This window comes from Podarcis tiliguerta (assembly GCF_965153285.1).
Source record: "Podarcis tiliguerta genome assembly, chromosome: 8".
In the NCBI taxonomy this organism is placed as follows: Eukaryota; Metazoa; Chordata; class Lepidosauria; order Squamata; family Lacertidae; genus Podarcis; species Podarcis tiliguerta.
This window is the reverse complement of record NC_139541.1, coordinates 5,483,070-5,499,972: the sequence shown is the minus strand read 5'-3', so window position 1 is coordinate 5,499,972 and position 16,903 is coordinate 5,483,070. Positions and strand designations below refer to the sequence as shown.

The 16,903-nt window shown below is 48.3% G+C and overlaps 2 protein-coding genes across 3 annotated transcripts in view; both read right to left on the bottom strand.

Moving 5' to 3' along the window:
* Positions 1-1,884: 1,884 nt before the first annotated feature.
* REEP4 (receptor accessory protein 4) lies at positions 1,885-10,079 on the bottom strand. 2 transcript variants are annotated; one of them, XM_083454271.1, is made up of 8 exons: positions 9,751-10,079; positions 6,906-6,978; positions 5,442-5,518; positions 5,189-5,309; positions 4,807-4,920; positions 3,595-3,727; positions 2,857-3,029; positions 1,885-2,676 (listed from the first exon to the last, which is right to left on the bottom strand). In XM_083454271.1, exons 1-8 carry the CDS (start codon positions 9,780-9,782, stop codon positions 2,617-2,619), a joined length of 783 nt encoding a protein of 260 aa, XP_083310397.1. In that variant the 5' UTR covers positions 9,783-10,079; the 3' UTR covers positions 1,885-2,616. The 2 variants fall into 2 exon arrangements, with proteins under 2 accessions (XP_083310397.1, XP_083310396.1); XM_083454270.1 differs by lacking the exon at positions 9,751-10,079 and having other exon boundaries at positions 6,906-8,100.
* Positions 10,080-12,228: 2,149 nt separating this feature from the next.
* LGI3 (leucine rich repeat LGI family member 3) overlaps positions 12,229-16,903 on the bottom strand; it is a 31,090-nt gene continuing 26,415 nt past the window's right edge. Inside the window, exon 8 of the mRNA XM_083454040.1 lies at positions 12,229-16,356. Within this exon, the coding sequence (XP_083310166.1) occupies positions 15,539-16,356 (818 nt within the window). The 3' untranslated portion in view covers positions 12,229-15,538. The remainder of the gene's footprint in view (positions 16,357-16,903) is intronic.

Below are 16,903 nucleotides of genomic sequence, written 5' to 3'. Positions count from 1 at the left end.
TCCTCTGGCAATCTGCACAGGGTTCTGCTTGCTGGTTGCCATCAATTTGTTTCTGATTGATTTTATGGTGAAAGTTTTTAGAATGTTGGATTGTTTTTACTGTTGTTAGCCGCCCTGAGCCCAGCTTTGGCTGGGGAGGGCGGGGTATAAATAAAATTTATTATTATTATTATTAGTAAGGAACTTTGTCCAAGTACAGTATCTCAACCATCTAGACCTCTATCTAGATAGCCTGTTGACACTCCCTAAGAGCTCTAATAGGTTTGTGAAACCGGTCTTGCCCCTGCAGAAGCCATAATGGTTCTGTAGGGCTTGTTCTTCTATATGCTTGGTTATATTATGCTTAGCAATACTTTCCACCAGTTTTCACAAGGACAGACGCTAAGCTAATTGACCTTTAATTTGCAGGACGGTCCCTGGATCCCTTTTTAAAAATGAGCATTACATTGGCTACTTTCCAGTCCTCAGACATGGAGGCTGATCTGATGCTGAAGTTACAAATTTATGTTAGATCAGTGATTCTACAACTGACTTCTTTGAAAACTCCCTGGGGATTCAGCCACCAGGTGCAAAGGAAACAGTTGCACCAAAACACAGCCAGTTGCACCAAAACACAGCCAGTTCAAAGGAAGGAAGGGCTTCTGGGGGTCTTTTGTGGGAAATGACAACTTGGGAGGCTTGATAGTGCCTAAATTCAGGACCTGGCTGAGCTTGGACATTAACCTTTTCTCCCACAAAGGGTTAGCTCAGAGCAATAGCAATTCCTCAGCCCAAATACCCTAGACACTAAAAGCACCTTCCTTCAATTTCTGAGTTTATGGAATGGCCACCCCAGCCCACTGTATACTGTCATATTTTAGGCTCTATAAAATGGTAACCTCCCCTGCAGGGGAGGGGCAGCTGATAGGTCTATGCAGCGGGGATAAAACAGTTAAGAGGAGAACATGGAAGGTGAGTAGCATTTTGTTGTTGTTTAGTCATGTCCGACTCTTTGTGACCCCATGGACCAGAGCACGCCAGGCACTCCTGTCTTCCACTGCCTCCCTTAGACAGCCATTAAATGGCTCTTAGAAGCTGCATGGCAACTGAGCAGAGCCTGACAACCCCATTTCGCAAACTCACCACCACAGGAGCCAGTGACATGAGCACACTCCTCCCTTCAGTATTTCACTACTCCTAGTCCATCAAGATGGGCAGGTAGGGAGCTGAACTAGTACATTAGCAGCCTCCCCACCCTCCTCCCCTACTTAAAAGGTCAATACTGGCCTGGAATGCTTCTTTCATTAGCTCTTAAGCTAATGCAATGTATTCTGCTCTGGTCAGACCTCACCTGGAGTACTGTGTCCAGTTCTGGGCACCACAGTTCAAGAAGGACACTGACAAACTGGAACGTGTCCAGAGGAGGGCAACCAAAATGGTCAAAGGCCTGGAAACAATGCCTTATGAGGAACGGCTAAGGGAGCTGGGCATGTTTAGCCTGGAGAAGAGGAGGTTAAGGGGTGATAGGATAGCCATGTTCAAATATATAAAAGGATGTCACATAGAGGAGGGAGAAAGGTTGTTTTCTGCTGCTCCAGAGAAGCGGACACGGAGCAATGGACCCAAACTACAAGAAAGAAGATTCCACCTAAACATTAGGAAGAACTTCCTGGCAGTAAGAGTTGTTCGACAGTGGAATTTGCTGCCAAGGAGTGTGGTGGAGTCTCCTTCTTTGGAGGTCTTTAAGCAGAGGCTTGACAACCATATGTCAGGAGTGCTCTGATGGTGTTTCCTGCTTGGCAGGGGGTTGGACTCGATGGCCCTTGTGGTCTCTTCCAACTCTATGATTCTATGATTCTAATGTTCCCCTTAACACACACATTCTGCTTTTTAAGATGAGCAATATAAGGTCTAATAAAAATGCATTTATTTAATATACAAAACTTACAAATGCACTTAGGTCAATGTCCTAGCTAGTGATAGTGTTCAAGTAGACATGCCAGTGGGGGAACTTCAGCGGAAGAAGAAGAAACCTGAGATGTAAGCAGCTACAAGGAAAGTGGGGGGAGAGAGGATGTTTTCTTCTTTGGTATCTCACCACTGCACCCCAATCCGAAGTGTGAGTGCTGTAGAAGTGCACTAAGCTCACTCTGGGGGACCCATCTTCAAAGCAGCCAAGCGTCCGGACAAGAAGAATGGTACCCAGATTCTTGGAGTCTAATACTCCCCCAACAAACAGCTCTTCCACCCCTGGCATTTAAAAAGGCAAGTCTGCTTATGGCACAGTATTCTTGTGTCAAAAAAGGCATGTGTAGTGAAAGGGAAAGAGAGAGATACCTCCCCTTCCTGTAGGCACATCACGTGGGCAGGATATTTGAGAGGCAGCAAGTACAGAGAGGAAGGTGGCCACCAGTCACAATCAAGGCACCACTTTGAGACCAGGAGGGGAGGGTGCCCTGAGAGCCGGCTTGCAGTGTGGGTGGTAGCTGTAGGGTACACAAGGCTTCACATTGCCAGGACATGGTATGTTTCAAACCCATCTCCCTCCACAACCAAGCTGTGAAGCACTGCAGTCATCGCTGTCCCAAGCTGTCCCAAGTGCCAGCATTTGCAACCAAGGCTTCCCTGCAGACAAGCCTAACAGATTGGATCGGCTACCTTCTTTCTGGGGCGACTTCGCGGGAGCCGAGTTGAGCCCTGCAGAGGAGGACAAAGTGTGAATGTTCTGGCATGCAGACCCCACGCTTGGATACCCCAGCCTCGAATACAAGAGCTGATGTTCTGGAGGATAGGGTGGGGGCCGGGGTTGCACCCTCTCCCTTTGCCAGCCCAAACCAGCGCACTTCCCAGGCTGTGCCCACCATCCAAGGGTCTCACCTCTTTGACAGGCGACTTCTTCTTCACCATGCGGAGGCTCTGGGTCCTGGCCAGCGGCTTGGAAAGCAAAGGCTTCCTGCTGTGGCCCCTTACGCCAGCAGAGAGCTCAGAGTCTGACCAGCAGTCCTCTTCGTTGCTGTCAGAGCCCAGCTCTTGAGGAGATGCCCTGTGTCCTATGAAACAACCAAGAGTGGCAGGCAAGGAAGGCTGGAGTTTTTCTCATGCCTGTTTTAACACCAAACAACATGCACTTTTAAATGTAGATACATCTGCAACAGGAGCCCAGGAAGTTAGACGGGGGGTGTAGTCTTCTTTCCCCCTTTCAATTGCTGATGATGCAGGGGGAGGGAACATAGCTGTCACCTTTTTCCCTTTTCTGGCGAGAAATCCTATTTGGAATAAGGGGATTTCCCTTTAAAAAAGGGAAAAAGTTGACAGCTATGGGAGGGAAAGGAGCAAACTGGTACGCCAGTTATTGTTGGATTGTCACCTGCCCCAGTCAACACAGCCAATGGTCAAACACCCTTCCCATGTGTTGTTCATGAGACAGAAACAGTGGCAAGCTCTCTGTCTACTCCCTCCCTGCCATGCATTCTATGACCGTCTTCCATGTCACTTCTTGCTCGCCTTTTCTCCAAACTAAAAAGTCACAAACATGGCAAGCTTTCCTTAGAGGGGAGTTGCTCCTCCACCCCCTTGATCATTGTGGATGCCAGCAGTTCCAAGCATCTTGCTCACCTATTGGCCTCCGGCGGAGCTCCTGTTCCTCCAGGTACAGGGGGTCAGAGTAATGCACAGGAGCCGTGTCTGGGATGGAACGCAGGTCCTGCATGCTGAAGCTACGCAAATGCCCGGCCAGGGCCCCTTGACTCTGAACAAGGGGAGACAAAGGGAGGAATGAAGCAGAGAGCTGTATGCAAACAAAAGTCCACCTTCAAAGGCAGCTCATTCCCCAGTGACAAGAAAAGCTTTGCTTCCAAAAATCTTTCCTGGAGGTAATTTTTTTTCCACTATGGAGAAGAAAGCAACATATGGACACTGCTCCTTGCCCCAATTGTGTTTGGGGAAGATGAAAGGAATACATAGGGGTTAAACAGAGCTGACAGAGGAGAGGACTGAGAGGAGAACTGCCACTGTTAGTGATGTCACATGAGACAAGCTAACCCAGATATTTAGAATGCTGATGTGTTTCTAGTTTATTGCTGGTTTTAATTTTTGGATGTTTTAATTGCTTTTACTGTTTTATTCTTTTTGTAAACCGCTTTGAGGTTTTCTGAAATTAAGCAGTATATACATTTTATGAAATAAATTTAATAAATAAGGAATGAGACAAAGAGGGGTGTCCTGTGCCAAGGGAGGGGTACACAACTGATAAATGACTCCCAAAAGCAGAATTCCCACAAACCCCCTTTGGTAGGACCTTCTTAAAGAGTGTGCAGAATGCGAGGCAATCCACAGCTGCAGCCATACAGGGATATTTCTAAACATCACCACCTCCACAAGCAGAGGTCTGTTTCAGAGGCATCCAGAGAAGGAACCAGCCCAAGCTGGGAAGCGTAATCCTGCTCAAAGGCCTAAGCATCTGCCTCGGGGCCACACTCCCAGTAAGAGCTGGGAGTAAGCCCAATTTTGTTCTACATTCATGTAGATTATTAAAATGAGGTCACCCTACCAGCTCCTTCCCACAGGTGGCAAAGCTTATTGCAGGCAGTATCTGGTCAACTGGGAAGGGCAACTGAGTCCAGAGAACTACCCAGATTCTGGCTGGTTACATCTCAGTCAGCTGGGGTGAGAGGTTTGCATAGCATGCTTCAACCACCCTCCATGGCCTGGCAATGCTGAGCTGGGAACTGGCAAGGCCACAGGGGCTTTAGTGCAACAGACAAGGCTACTACATTACACCGTCACCCCACCCCCTTCTTAGCCAATATGCAGAGGAAATGTGGTTACTTTTGCTGCAGCTTGGGCAGCAGCTGTGGCTGCGACATTGAGGCTCTTCTTCCCAAAGCTCAGGAGTGTCTCGTAGCCACGCTCCTGGGCCTGAAGGATGAGCTGATCAATTTCCTGCAGGGAAAGAGGAAGAGAAAGATTGTATGAAATGCACATGACTCTGGCAGAACTAAATAAGCAACAGGCAAAGCACATTGAAGGCTGGAACTTTTGGTGACCAAAACCTCCATGCATGTAGTAACTCCCACACAGAAGCTTCCAGAAATCCTTTGCTCATCCAGAACTGGACGGAAAAATGAAGGAGTGGCTCACCTGGTGCCAGAACCCTGAATGCCTCCCCCCCTTCCCTGAAGCGGACGGTCTGTTCCAGGATTACTCTCACCTTTTCTTTGTGGGATAATGTGGGATGTACAAATTTGCGGTACAGCCAGCTAGCCCCCCTTGTGTATGGAGACAACAGCCATATGACGAATCCCATTTTGATCTCATAGTAGAAAGGGAACCTGTTCAGAAGAAAACACAGTTGTGAGACCAGGGAGCGGGTGGGCTTTGGGATTTTTTCTGTTCAACAGCGGACATGTCTATGTAGTTCATTGAAACAAGGGGGTGGGGAGAGAGGGAGAACGGCAACTCACCAGGAAACGAAAGTATCTGCGAGGGTCTCTGTGGCCATGAAGAGGGCAAACACGATCCAGTACATCATCCAGCGGACCTGCCAAGTCACCAGGAAGTGTTAGGTCCCTCCTAGTCAATGAGATGCAAATGCCTGGGGAAACCCTGCCCTGCTAGGGAGAAACTGGTCTCAGGTGGCACCCAAATCTTCAGCTCTTGATGTGGAATTGCACCATGGAGACACAGTACGTCAACAAAGGTAAAGAGACACCAGTCACAATATGACTGTCCCCCATCTAACTTTGGTTTATTAATCATCATGACAAGTGTGTCCTCCAAGCCGCAAGTGTCTTTAATTTGCAACACAGCCTGGAAATGGAGAGCCACAATCCTGGTCCCCGGGCTGAGAAGAACATAGGAGCATATAAGAAGAGCCTGCTGGATCAGGCCAATGGCTCATCTAGTCCAGTGGCTGACCAGATGTCTCAGTGGAAAACCCCCAAGCAGGATTCGAGTGCAAGAGCCCTTTCCCCTCCTGCAGTTTCCAGCAACTGGTATTCAGAAGCACTGTGGCTTCCAACTGCAGAGGTAGAGCATAGCCATCATGGCTAGTAGCCATTAATAGCCCACTTCTTGATGAATTTGTCTAATCCAGTTTTGAAGACATCTACGTTGGTGGCCATCACTGCTTCCTGTGGGAGGGAGTTCCACAGTCTAACTTTGTGCTTGCATTAAGAAGTCCTTCCTTTTGTCTGTCCTGAATCTTTCAACATTCAGCTTCATTGGATGTCCACCAGTTCTAGAAGGATCTGCCCCAGTCACCCACTGCACCTCAGGCACGAAGAGGGACAGACAGCAGGACCCCTGAGGAGCAGCATCATATGGGAGAAGACAACCCAAAGGGAAGCCATTCAGTGTCACTTGTAGTCCCCAAATGTCCAAATGTCAAGGCAGCCCCACAAAAAGTGCATGGTGCTCAATGCCACAGCTGAGCACGAATGCCCCTGGCTCTGGAAAGCAGAGCACCTGGCTGCTTTAGCCAGGCACTGTGGGAAATACATTTGTTTTATTTCTACAGTAGCCCTGGGCACTGTGGCTACAGAAGAATCTGCCCACTCTGGAAGCCACTCACAGTACTGAGATGGAATCAACCCACAGCTTGACTCAACTACAGTGCACCCTTGAGTTACGTACCGCTCTGGATACGTAACTTTCAGGTTGCAAAGGCGGCAAACCCGGAAGTGTATACTTCCGGGTTTCACCATGCACGCATGTGCAGAAGCAGTCTGCGCACCACACGCATACGCAGATGCGCTCTATCGCACCACATGTGTGCACAGAAGTGGCGCCTCCAATTACGGAGTTTTCAGGTTAAGTATGGACCCCCGGAATGAATTTAATTCATATCCGGAGAGTCCACTGTACTGTATTCAGAATCTGAGGGTTACTTCATTCTTCCCCCCCCCCCCCGCCCCCACACCACTTACATATTCCCGGATATTTTTCGTTTTCACAGCCTTGTAGGAAGCATAGGCAGGGTAGAGCATCCCAAGCACCAGCCTGTAACGGAAAGGGGGCGTCAAGAAGGCAGGCCAGCACCGGTACAATCCAGCTAGGATCCACAGGCACCACTGCTTCGCATAGCGCTGCACCTTGGCCTTCGCAGCCTCCATGGCTGCCCCAGAGAATATGCTATTCTGACCCTGGGGCATGGCAAGAAGGGTGCAAGAGGCCTCCAAGCACCAGGCAGGCAGCTGACTGCACTGAACAGCTCAGGCACTCTCAAGGATTATTTCTGGGGCCTTCTCCCTCCTACACACATGCCTTGGGTTGCTCAATGAGAGGTGGGACCGGCTCAACAAGCTCCTCAGCCAGGCCTTCCTTGGCTGCTGGGTGTAAACAAAAGGGCAGCTGGAGACATAAACCTCAAGCCCCTCCAGGAGCCTCCAGCTCAGTCCCCCATGAAATCTAAGAATCTCCCCAGCCCCTGACTCAAAACTGCAGGAATGTTGTGTAGAGCATTCCACCATCTTGTTGGCACCATAACATATATGGAAACAGAGAATATTTGATCAGGGTTACCATAGCTCAGTGGGAAAGTACCTGGTTGTGCACAGAAGGGCCTAGGTTCATTCTCCAGCATTTGCAGGGGAGTTTGGGAAAGATCTTTCTCTAAGATGCTGAAATCCCCTGCCAGTCAATTCTGAACAAGATGGACCAATGGTCCAACTCAGTATAAGGCAACAGCATTTCTGAGGAAGGCGCTCTACACAACCAATCAACCATTGTAGAGGGTTGGGTTAGATGACCCTGGCGGTCCCTTCCAACTCTACAATTCTATAATTCTGAATCGATGGGATGCTTCTGGAACTATTGATGGCATGCCTGAAAAGATTCAGTTCCCCAATCTGGAGCCCTTGAAATGTTCTGGATCACAGCTCTCATCGGCTCCCCCTGCTGTGCTCCCACTCTATGGGCCACGCTGGCTGAATCTGATGAAAAGACATCTGGAAGGCACCAGGTTCAAGAAGCATACAATAGCAAAGACTGAAAGAAACTGAGGGCCATTAGTCTGCAGTTAAGCAAAACTGAGGCAGGTTATATTTAAGAAAAATAGCGGCAGGGAGGCTGAACAATTGTTTACTGAGAAGGATGAGCAAGCAATATCTTGAAACTACAAGGGTGAAGATTTATAACTCTTTTTTTTTTTTTTAAATGTCCAGTAGCACCTTAGAGACCAACTAAGTTTGGTCTTGGTATGAGCTTTCGTGTGCATGCCAACAATTATTTTTATTATTATTATTTTATAACATTTCTACTGCGCCAGACCAACACAGCTACCTACCTGGCTTTAGAACTTGCAAGATTTAAGCTGTAGTGTTTATGGTGCATCTGAGTTTCTCTGCATCAGAGAAGCCCAGCATTCTGTGGCTCCTTCCACATCAGCATGACTCCTCTCTTAAGAATGCAAAGCTGGGAATCATAGACTTACAGGAATTGGGTCATCTAATCCAGCCAATAGCCATCTAATTCAGCCTCCTGGTGCTGACTCAGTTCAGAACCACTATGTGCTGCTTGTGAGACACCAGAAGAAAACCCGACTACCACAGGAGTCAAGTGCAAAACGGCCCTTAGCATTTTGCCAGTTGTGCAACCAGGGAGGAGAAGGCATGTCTTGTCATGCCTTGCATTCAGGACTCGAAGAGCATAATGTGGCTTGTCATGTCTTGCATTCAGGACTCAAAGAGCATAATATGGCTTGTTGTGTCTTGCATTCAGGACTCAAAGAGCATAATATAACCTTTGGCTCCTTTGAAAAAAGACCAGGTTTATCGGTGGAGCTGAAGGAACATTGCAAGTTTCAAGTTTTAGGTGCCCAGAGGGCCCCCAACCACTCTGTCAAACCAGAGGATTATAAAGGAAATAAAAATTAAAGGGGAAAGGGTCTCTATTGCTAAAGAAAGGGAAAATGCTCCATTGTCTCTGTTCTTTCCACAGATCTGCAACTGAATGGCATCCATGCCCCTGGCACAGCATCTGACTCCCACCCCGCCTACAGCCCTGACTCAATTCCATGAGCGTTATTCATGCCAAGCCTCCAGAACACACTTCCTCAATGGGCACCCTTGTTACACATACACTTGGCCTGGCGCTAAAGGCATCCCACAAGCATCCAAGTTACACTCCATCACGGAACCAGAGTGCATCTAAAACAGCAGCATTCCACAAGTGGAAGTGCACCAACTTTTCTTACTTTTTATTATTATTATTATTATTATTATTATTTTTTGCAATGCGTTTTAATGTCTTTTACAGCGCTGTTACCTGCCCTGGGACCTTAGGAGGAAGGGCAGGCAATAAACCAAAATAATAATAATAATAATAATAATAATAATAATAATAATGTACTATTATAATAAGTGTGTGTTTTGGGGGGTGCTCCATGGCATCTGGGAGCCAGGCTGCTACTCAAAGAGCTCATCGTTTTCTCTCTGGAGACGACCCCCCCCCACCCGCCAAGCTGGAGAGAACAACGGGGCGAGGCGCCTCCATTTACCAGCCCAAGTTTCTAGTCCTCTGGATGGGCATGAACATATCTAAAAAGGAGGCGCCGTTCCAGCCAAAGGCTCGGAGGGCGGGTCCCATTAGCTGCCATCCCACCCACCCACCGAGCTACCTCAGGCTCCTACACTGGACTGGCTCCTTCTGCTGTCAGACGAAAGGACGCCCCCCCCCCCCCAAGCGACTCCTTCGCCTCACGGAAACGCCGCGGGGTCCCCCAGAGGCCATCCAGTCGACCCTCCACCAGCTCCCGAATGCAGCCCAACTCACACCACGACGCGGTACAGGACCCAGGAGATCATGGCCGGGGCCCCGGAGGCGCCTCTGCTTCCTCCGCCTGGGCCGCCTCAGCCAAGGACGCTCCGCTGGCGATGCCCGGACCCCGCGGCGGCGGCAACAGGTGCGGCGACCTCCCCTCGCCAGCCGTTTGAATGTTGGTGCCAGAGCGCACGCGCGGCCCCCTCGCGCACCAACGGCTCTGCCCGCCTCCCGATAGGCTGCCCTGGGCCCCGCCCTTTGCAGGCGGGCGAATTAGGAGGCAGAGAGAAGACGGCGGTTGCTGCCCCTTAGTCTTGCTGGCGGCTGTTCCCCTTCCGCCCTCTCTGACTGGCTTGAGGAGATCTAAGTAGCAGGAGGGAGAGTCCCTTCCGGCCTCTTCCGCCAGCTTGGTGTCCTCTCTAGGCGTTTTGGGACTACCACTCCCGTCAGCCCCAGGAGGCGATCCTTCCGGTCCGGGTGTTTCCTAACCGCGGAAGAGGCTGATGGGAGTGGTAGTCCATCCCTGCTTCTTTTATTTTCTTGTATTAGAGTTTGTACTACAGTTTGAATTCTATGGAGTTCTAAGAATTTATATAGAAGAACGCATACCAAAAAATGCAGCATCTAGCAAAGTACATTACAGTTGCTACAAAAGACAGAAAAATAATTAATTGATCAGCCAGAACCACCAGCAATTTTCATGGGGATTCGTGTTCAGCAGGGACTTGCCAACTTGAATAAAATATTGGGAGGTTGGTTCCTATGTTGTTGAGGGAGGGAAATTTTGGAATCCGCGTTCTAGGTCAAGGCTGTCATCACTCGGGTAGTAGTAGTAGTAGTAGTAGCAGTAGTAATAATAATAATAATAATAATAATAATAATAATAATTTATTTATACCCCGCTCATCTGGCTGGGTTTCCCCAGCCACTCTGGGCGGCTTCCAACAAAACACTAAAATACAATAAACTATTAAACATTAAAAGCTTCCCTAAACAGGGCTGCCTTCAGATGTCTTCTAAGAGTTTGGTAGTTATTTTTCTCTTAATAATAAGAGATCTCGAACTCTGAGAGTTCAATAAGCCAATATTAAGAAAGGAGGGTTTATGTTTCCGTAGTTCCATCTCTCTCATTTGGCAACAGATAGGATCAGAATGTCAATAAGTCATAGAGTTGTAGAGTCATGGGTCATGTTACAGAAAATAGGGCTCCACCGTACACAATCTCTAAGACATTATTCCTTGTTTAAAAGGACCGCATTTCCCCTTTAAACCAGAACTTTAGAATTAGTGTTTTCACATGCACAAGAGTTCCCCCTGCTGGAGTGTTTTGCTGCTTGGAAAGAATCAATTTATAACTCTCATATTTGTAAATAAGATATTTTATGAATGAATAATGTGTTTTATGAATGATACTCCTGCCTTTTCTTCTCCTAGAGCTATCCCACAAGGCAGCAGATGTCTAGGATCAGACTTCTCCTTCTCCTAGATGGGCAACCTTCCCAGGTTGAAAAGTCCCTCACCTCTCTGTAGAGCATGTGCAGAAACCGCTTTCTTGACCACTGGACCCACTATTGGTCTTGTCCACTCAATCTGCCAGAGCCTGTTTTTGCATGCAGGGGAAGTCTCTAAATCATTGAGGGTTTGAGACCTATCGGCTACCCCCACCTGGTTTAGCTGGCCAATCAGCCAAAACATCTCAGTGAGCATAAAAGTGGGCCATGCTTGGTTCATATCTGACCTTGGCAGTCACCTTTGTAGTCAGGTAGTCAGGAACTCCTAAATGGGCTGCAGATAGGTCATTCATTGGTAGGTTGGGTACTTGTCAACAAAATAATGAGTGAGACCTGTCAAACTTAGGTCTTGTGCATCAGTAAGAGAAAAATGAACCCAGATAAATACAGTATCTAAAAAAAAGTAGATACAGTATGCCAGGAAGATGAATGGCAGACCTGGATGGGCTATTTACAATGTATCATGATGGACAAGTTGGAAAAACATGTAACCTTTGCATGCTCCAGTTTTTGCTGGACACTTTATGAAGTTTTAAAAGTTGTTCCCCGTTTTGTTTAGGGCTCTTCTTCTTCCTTTTGTTGGAGAAGGGAGAGACGCTGCTGCAAGAGATCAATAAAGACCAAGTTTAAAGAGCCTGCCTTGCATTCTTTTACCTGATTGTCATCTCTGTTTTGTTTCTCTGACCAAGAGTGGACCTTGGGAGATCCTACCTCCCTCGAGAGGGGGTTAGGTTGTAAAAGCAAACCCCAACTTCCACAACACCCTGCAATGCAGGAATCACAGCGAAAGAATATCTAATGGAGAGGCCTCCCAAATAGAAAGGACAACACCCTTTGCCTAACGCTGACCCCCAAAAGAAGGACGGGGGGAGGGGGGAGAGGTGTTTTTCCCCCCATGTGAACACAACATTACTTGACATGACAGTTCAAGGCAAAGTCAACACCAGCTTCCAGACAGTTAATGAAGAAAGCATGAAGAAATAGGGAATAAATAACTTTATTACAATGAATTAAATTTCCCAAGTCAAATTAAAAGGTGTAGAGGTGCCACTATTTTTCACAGTGCACATTCCCAAGTGCATTTCATATGTGGTTAAGCAGAAGTGTCTGTCGTGAGAAGTGTCCTGTCCATATAGAGTCTCCCCTACCTGCTTAATATCCTGCCTTCCCTAGGAAAGGTCCAAGCATCCTGATGGAAGCTTCACTTCACCTTTTAAATTATTAAATGGATAGCACTGAGCAGGTGAGGCGAAGGAAAAGTCAACAGCCTCCTGCTGGAAATTATCCCCCGAATATTTTTCCTCAAGTTCTTCCCAGCACAGATGTTGAAGGCCATCCTCCTTGCAAATTCAAAATGCTGTTGTTGTTATTTCCTAATTTTGAGCAGCCTCCACACCTACCTGCCAAAGGCTATCTTGGCTGAATTCAAGAGAGCTACTCATGTTCCAGAATGGTGAGACACAGATTCTCTGTGTAGGCCCAGAGGCACCCTGCTCTCCATCCAAAAAGAAGCAAGGCTGCAATCCTCACTGTAACCACTCAGAGGTAAGCCCCATTTAATTCAATAGGGCTTACTTCAAAGTAAGGGGGTTAGGATTGCAACATAACTTACACCATAGGGCTGAGGCCATCACACTTGTGTCCTTCATATCCCTGGGCCTTAAATTCCTGAATCCAGACAGGATGGTGTCTGTGTGTGTGCATGCTACATTTTACACCACAAGAAATGCAGAGCCGAGGGGAGTTGAACTGTCCTTTTCCCCACCCTGCTGCTGCTGTTGCTGCTGTGCATGGCTATTCTCCATGGCTTGAGATGCTTTTCTCCATCGCCTTGGGGAAAGGTAGCTGTGGAGAGTGAGGGCGAGGTCTAGAGAGGAAAGGCATAAGGACAGAAGAAGAATTCTGGTGGATCAGGCCAATGGCCCATCAAGTTTGGCATCCAGTGGCCAACCAGATGCCTCTGGGAAACCCACAAGCAGGGCCAGAACACAACATGATGAAGGAAAACTGGAGAGAAGGCAGGGAGAGTCAGTTGAGTTTCAGCCTGGAGTCTTTCCCAGCCCTACCAAGGGATGCTAGGGGTTGGATGTGGGACGTTCTGCATGCCATTATAAGAGAACAAGGGAGGCGTTCACGGTGAGTTCCAGCACCTCTTTTTCTAGAAAAATAGCATTGACTACACTCTGCCTTTACAAGCGTTAGGTGTAAAGGGTCTCAGTTGCACCGAAGGCTTTCATAAATACTGCAAATTAAAAGAGGAGACCACGTTTGGGTGCCCTGCTCCTTCCACTAAAGGAAGGCAGTGCATGGATTTCCACCTACGCCCATAGAATAATAGAACTGTAGAGTTGGAAGGGACCCAAAGGGCCAACCCCCTGCAATGCAGAAATCACATGACCCTCTTGAACCCAGGTATCTGTGGTGCACCACTTTCTGTTTGATATAACCCTCTGCACCACATTCCTAAGCCTGAGCCATAGATTAGCAGGCTTCTCCCTGCCCTGGCTCCTGTCCTTGCCCCAGGTTTAGCCTGTTTTGCTGTTCTCCTTGCTCTAAGGATTCCATAGCCTCCTTCTACCACCCTTTCCAGAAGCCCTCTCGCTGTTGGGGCCTGACTCTGGGAGGCCAAGAGTCTGACTGAGGTTTCTCCATGCTTCAAATGGTTCTGAGGGTCTGGCCCATTGAATGACGCTAGCAGGAGATGTCACCAGTAGATCAAAATCCCTCCTCATCCCTCCTGAGCCAATCCCAAGAGGTTCAAAGCCAGCCTTGATTTGGAAGAGGGAGCTATGTCAAGTTGCAGCCACCCTGAGCTGGCAAAGCGAGCGACATGCAATGCTGACCCACCCAACTGGGCAAGAGTTCGCCCCATGCACCACCTGGAGTCACAGAGAGCCACCTGCCACCTCTGCCCCACATTGAAAGCAGGCTTTGCTCTTTTCTTAATACACTTTATGCTTAACGAGAAGCAATAAGCAGGACTGAGTACTCTTTGGGCAATATGTAAAAATATAGACAGACGTCCGCTGCCAAAGTCACATACTTTAGTTGCATAATAAAATAGCTGCATATAGTACCTGTCTTCATATAATCATAAACCGTATGCATCAGTTGCACTATCCAGATGGATGTCTGGTCTCGATCCTGTGATATCTTCCAGCGTATTCCTCTTAGTATGTGGAATAATGTTTTATGGACCCTCAGGAATCTGCAAACGAGCTTAGAAATCATGGGGTTTCTGGCAGGGGTTGTGAAATTAATATTTATGTCTCTTTACTTGCTACCTGATTCCCAATCCAATCGCCGTTATGTTTTCTAGCTCTCTGTCCGCAACAGCTAGAAAGCGGCTTTCTTAGGATGAGAGTTGCTGTAGGTTTAGAGGTTAATAAGAGCTGATGGACCAGTCAGAAAAAACTGGGATGTTAGAGGCACAGCTGGAAGTCAGCTGGGAGCTGCTGGTGCAGAGCCATAAAAAGTGTGTGTGTGTGTGTGTGCACGCGCGCGCAGAATCAGGATTTATTTGTTGCAAGGCAGGAAGTATGGAGCAAAGGATGTTGGTTTGTGTTGAGTTCCCTGTTAATGGATTCGTATGGATTGGCAGGAACCAGCTGATGCCCTCCAGACATCATTTCTACTGCACTTTCATCATGGTTTGCACTCAGGATGCTATTCCATTCCTTAAAAAAACAAAACAAAATTAAGCTTTTGGGAGATCTCAAAAGAAATGGAAGAAACCCGGGAGGAAAGGCAGGAGAACAGCGATTTGATGACAACGTTGCCGTGTGGGTGTACTTTAAAAAACCAAAAGTGGCAACACCAGAGGAAATCCCAAGTGTGGAAACATAACATTTCAACTCTTACACGCTCAAGGGATCACCTCGAAAGGTCATTTCCAAGTGTGGTCATTATTCCGGGGAGCTTCATGTGTCTGTTGTGTGTGTAGAGTTACTTCGGTGCTGAAATTTGGCAACAAGATTTGCGTTTCAACAGGCACGCTTGGCCAGTGCTGCATGGAGTTAATGACGTGAGGTCTAGGGGTGTGTTATTATTATTGCATATACATCCAGGTCGACGTAGGAGTGAGTGAGTGTATGTTAGGTCCCTTTTGTGTTCTGGAGGAGCCTCTGCATTGAGGAGGCCCTGAGCTTATATCCTTACCATGGAGAGAAAAAGGGTGGGGGATGAGTAAGCAGCTTTGCTCCAAGTGACTACAGTGCTCAGGTGCCCACCTCCAGCAGAAGTGTGTGTGTGTGTGTGCAGGTAGGGGGTGGCGGTGACGTACCTCTGCCCTACAAGCTGAGATCTACCACGATATGCTTGTAAACCAGTGTGTTCCCCTTGAAGCTGGGCGCCAGTAGGATATCCATGTCCTCCAAAGGGATGGGGCGGAAGGCGCGGGGAGCCTGCACAGAGAGTTCCTGGAACTTTGCAAACTTCTGCTTCTCTTCGTCCCACAGGTAGATGTGGGTGAAGGAGAAGTCACTCCCCAGGGCCATATATTGATGCTGGGACACACGGAACGGCTCCATCACCATGGAGCCACGGGAGGGCAAGGTCTGCAGCTCTGTGAACCGCAGGCCCTCCCACTTGACCACCTTGGAGTCGCCAATGTAGCGGCTGAGGCACAGGAAGTTGTCCCTCTTGACCCGGAAGTGCTTGACCATCTGGACGTCCATCACGTCTGCCACATCGCCCAGGTGGAGGAACTGCTTCTGCGAGCGGTTCCACTGGTAGATGATGGGGGCCTGGGAACTGCTGGAGATGATCAGCCGGGGCTTGCCGTCAATCTCCAGGTACTCCACGTCGGTGTCACGGTGCCACGAGTGCAGGTCCTGGTGGGAGTAGAAGCCGTTCTGGTTCCAGCGGTAGAGGCTGGTGGAGCCAGCTTTGGAGCTGTCGGCAATGACGAAGAACCACTCGCCCTCGATCTGGAAGGCCTCGATATCGTTGGGCTTGCGGATCTTCTGGCTGTCGATGTCTTGGATCTTGATGAACTTGTCAATGTTGGTGTCCCAGCGGTAGATGTAGGAGCCGCCGAAGAGCTGGGCCACCACGACGTAAAGCTGCGACTCGGCCACGATGGGCTTGCAGTAAACGGCTGAGTGAGCTGCAGGAGAACATTATGAGGCATCAACACAGGAATAGGTCTGTTATACGAATTCTAATGTCATATATGCTTTTGAATTGTGGTGCTGGAGGAGACTCTTGAGAGTCCCATGGACTGCAAGAAGATCAAACCTCTCCATTCTGAAGGAAATCAGCCCTGAGTGCTCACTGGAAGGACAGATCATGAAGCTGAGGCTCCAATACTTTGGCCACCTCATGAGAAGAGAAGACTCCCTGGAAAAGGCCCTGATGTTGGGAAAGATGGAGGGCACAAGGAGAAGGAGACGACGGAGGACGAGATGGTTGGACAGTGTTCTCGAAGCTACCAACATGGGTTTGACCAAACTGCGGGAGGCAGTAGAAGACAGGAGTGCCTGGTGTGCTATGGTCCATGGGGTCACGAAGAGTCGGACACGACTCAACGACTAAACAGCAACAAAGGTCTTATACTGTATGTATATAAAATAAATGTTCATAAATGTACAAGGCAAACACATACATAAGTATATAAACCATGTGTCTGAAATAGTACAGGAGAACAATCTTGA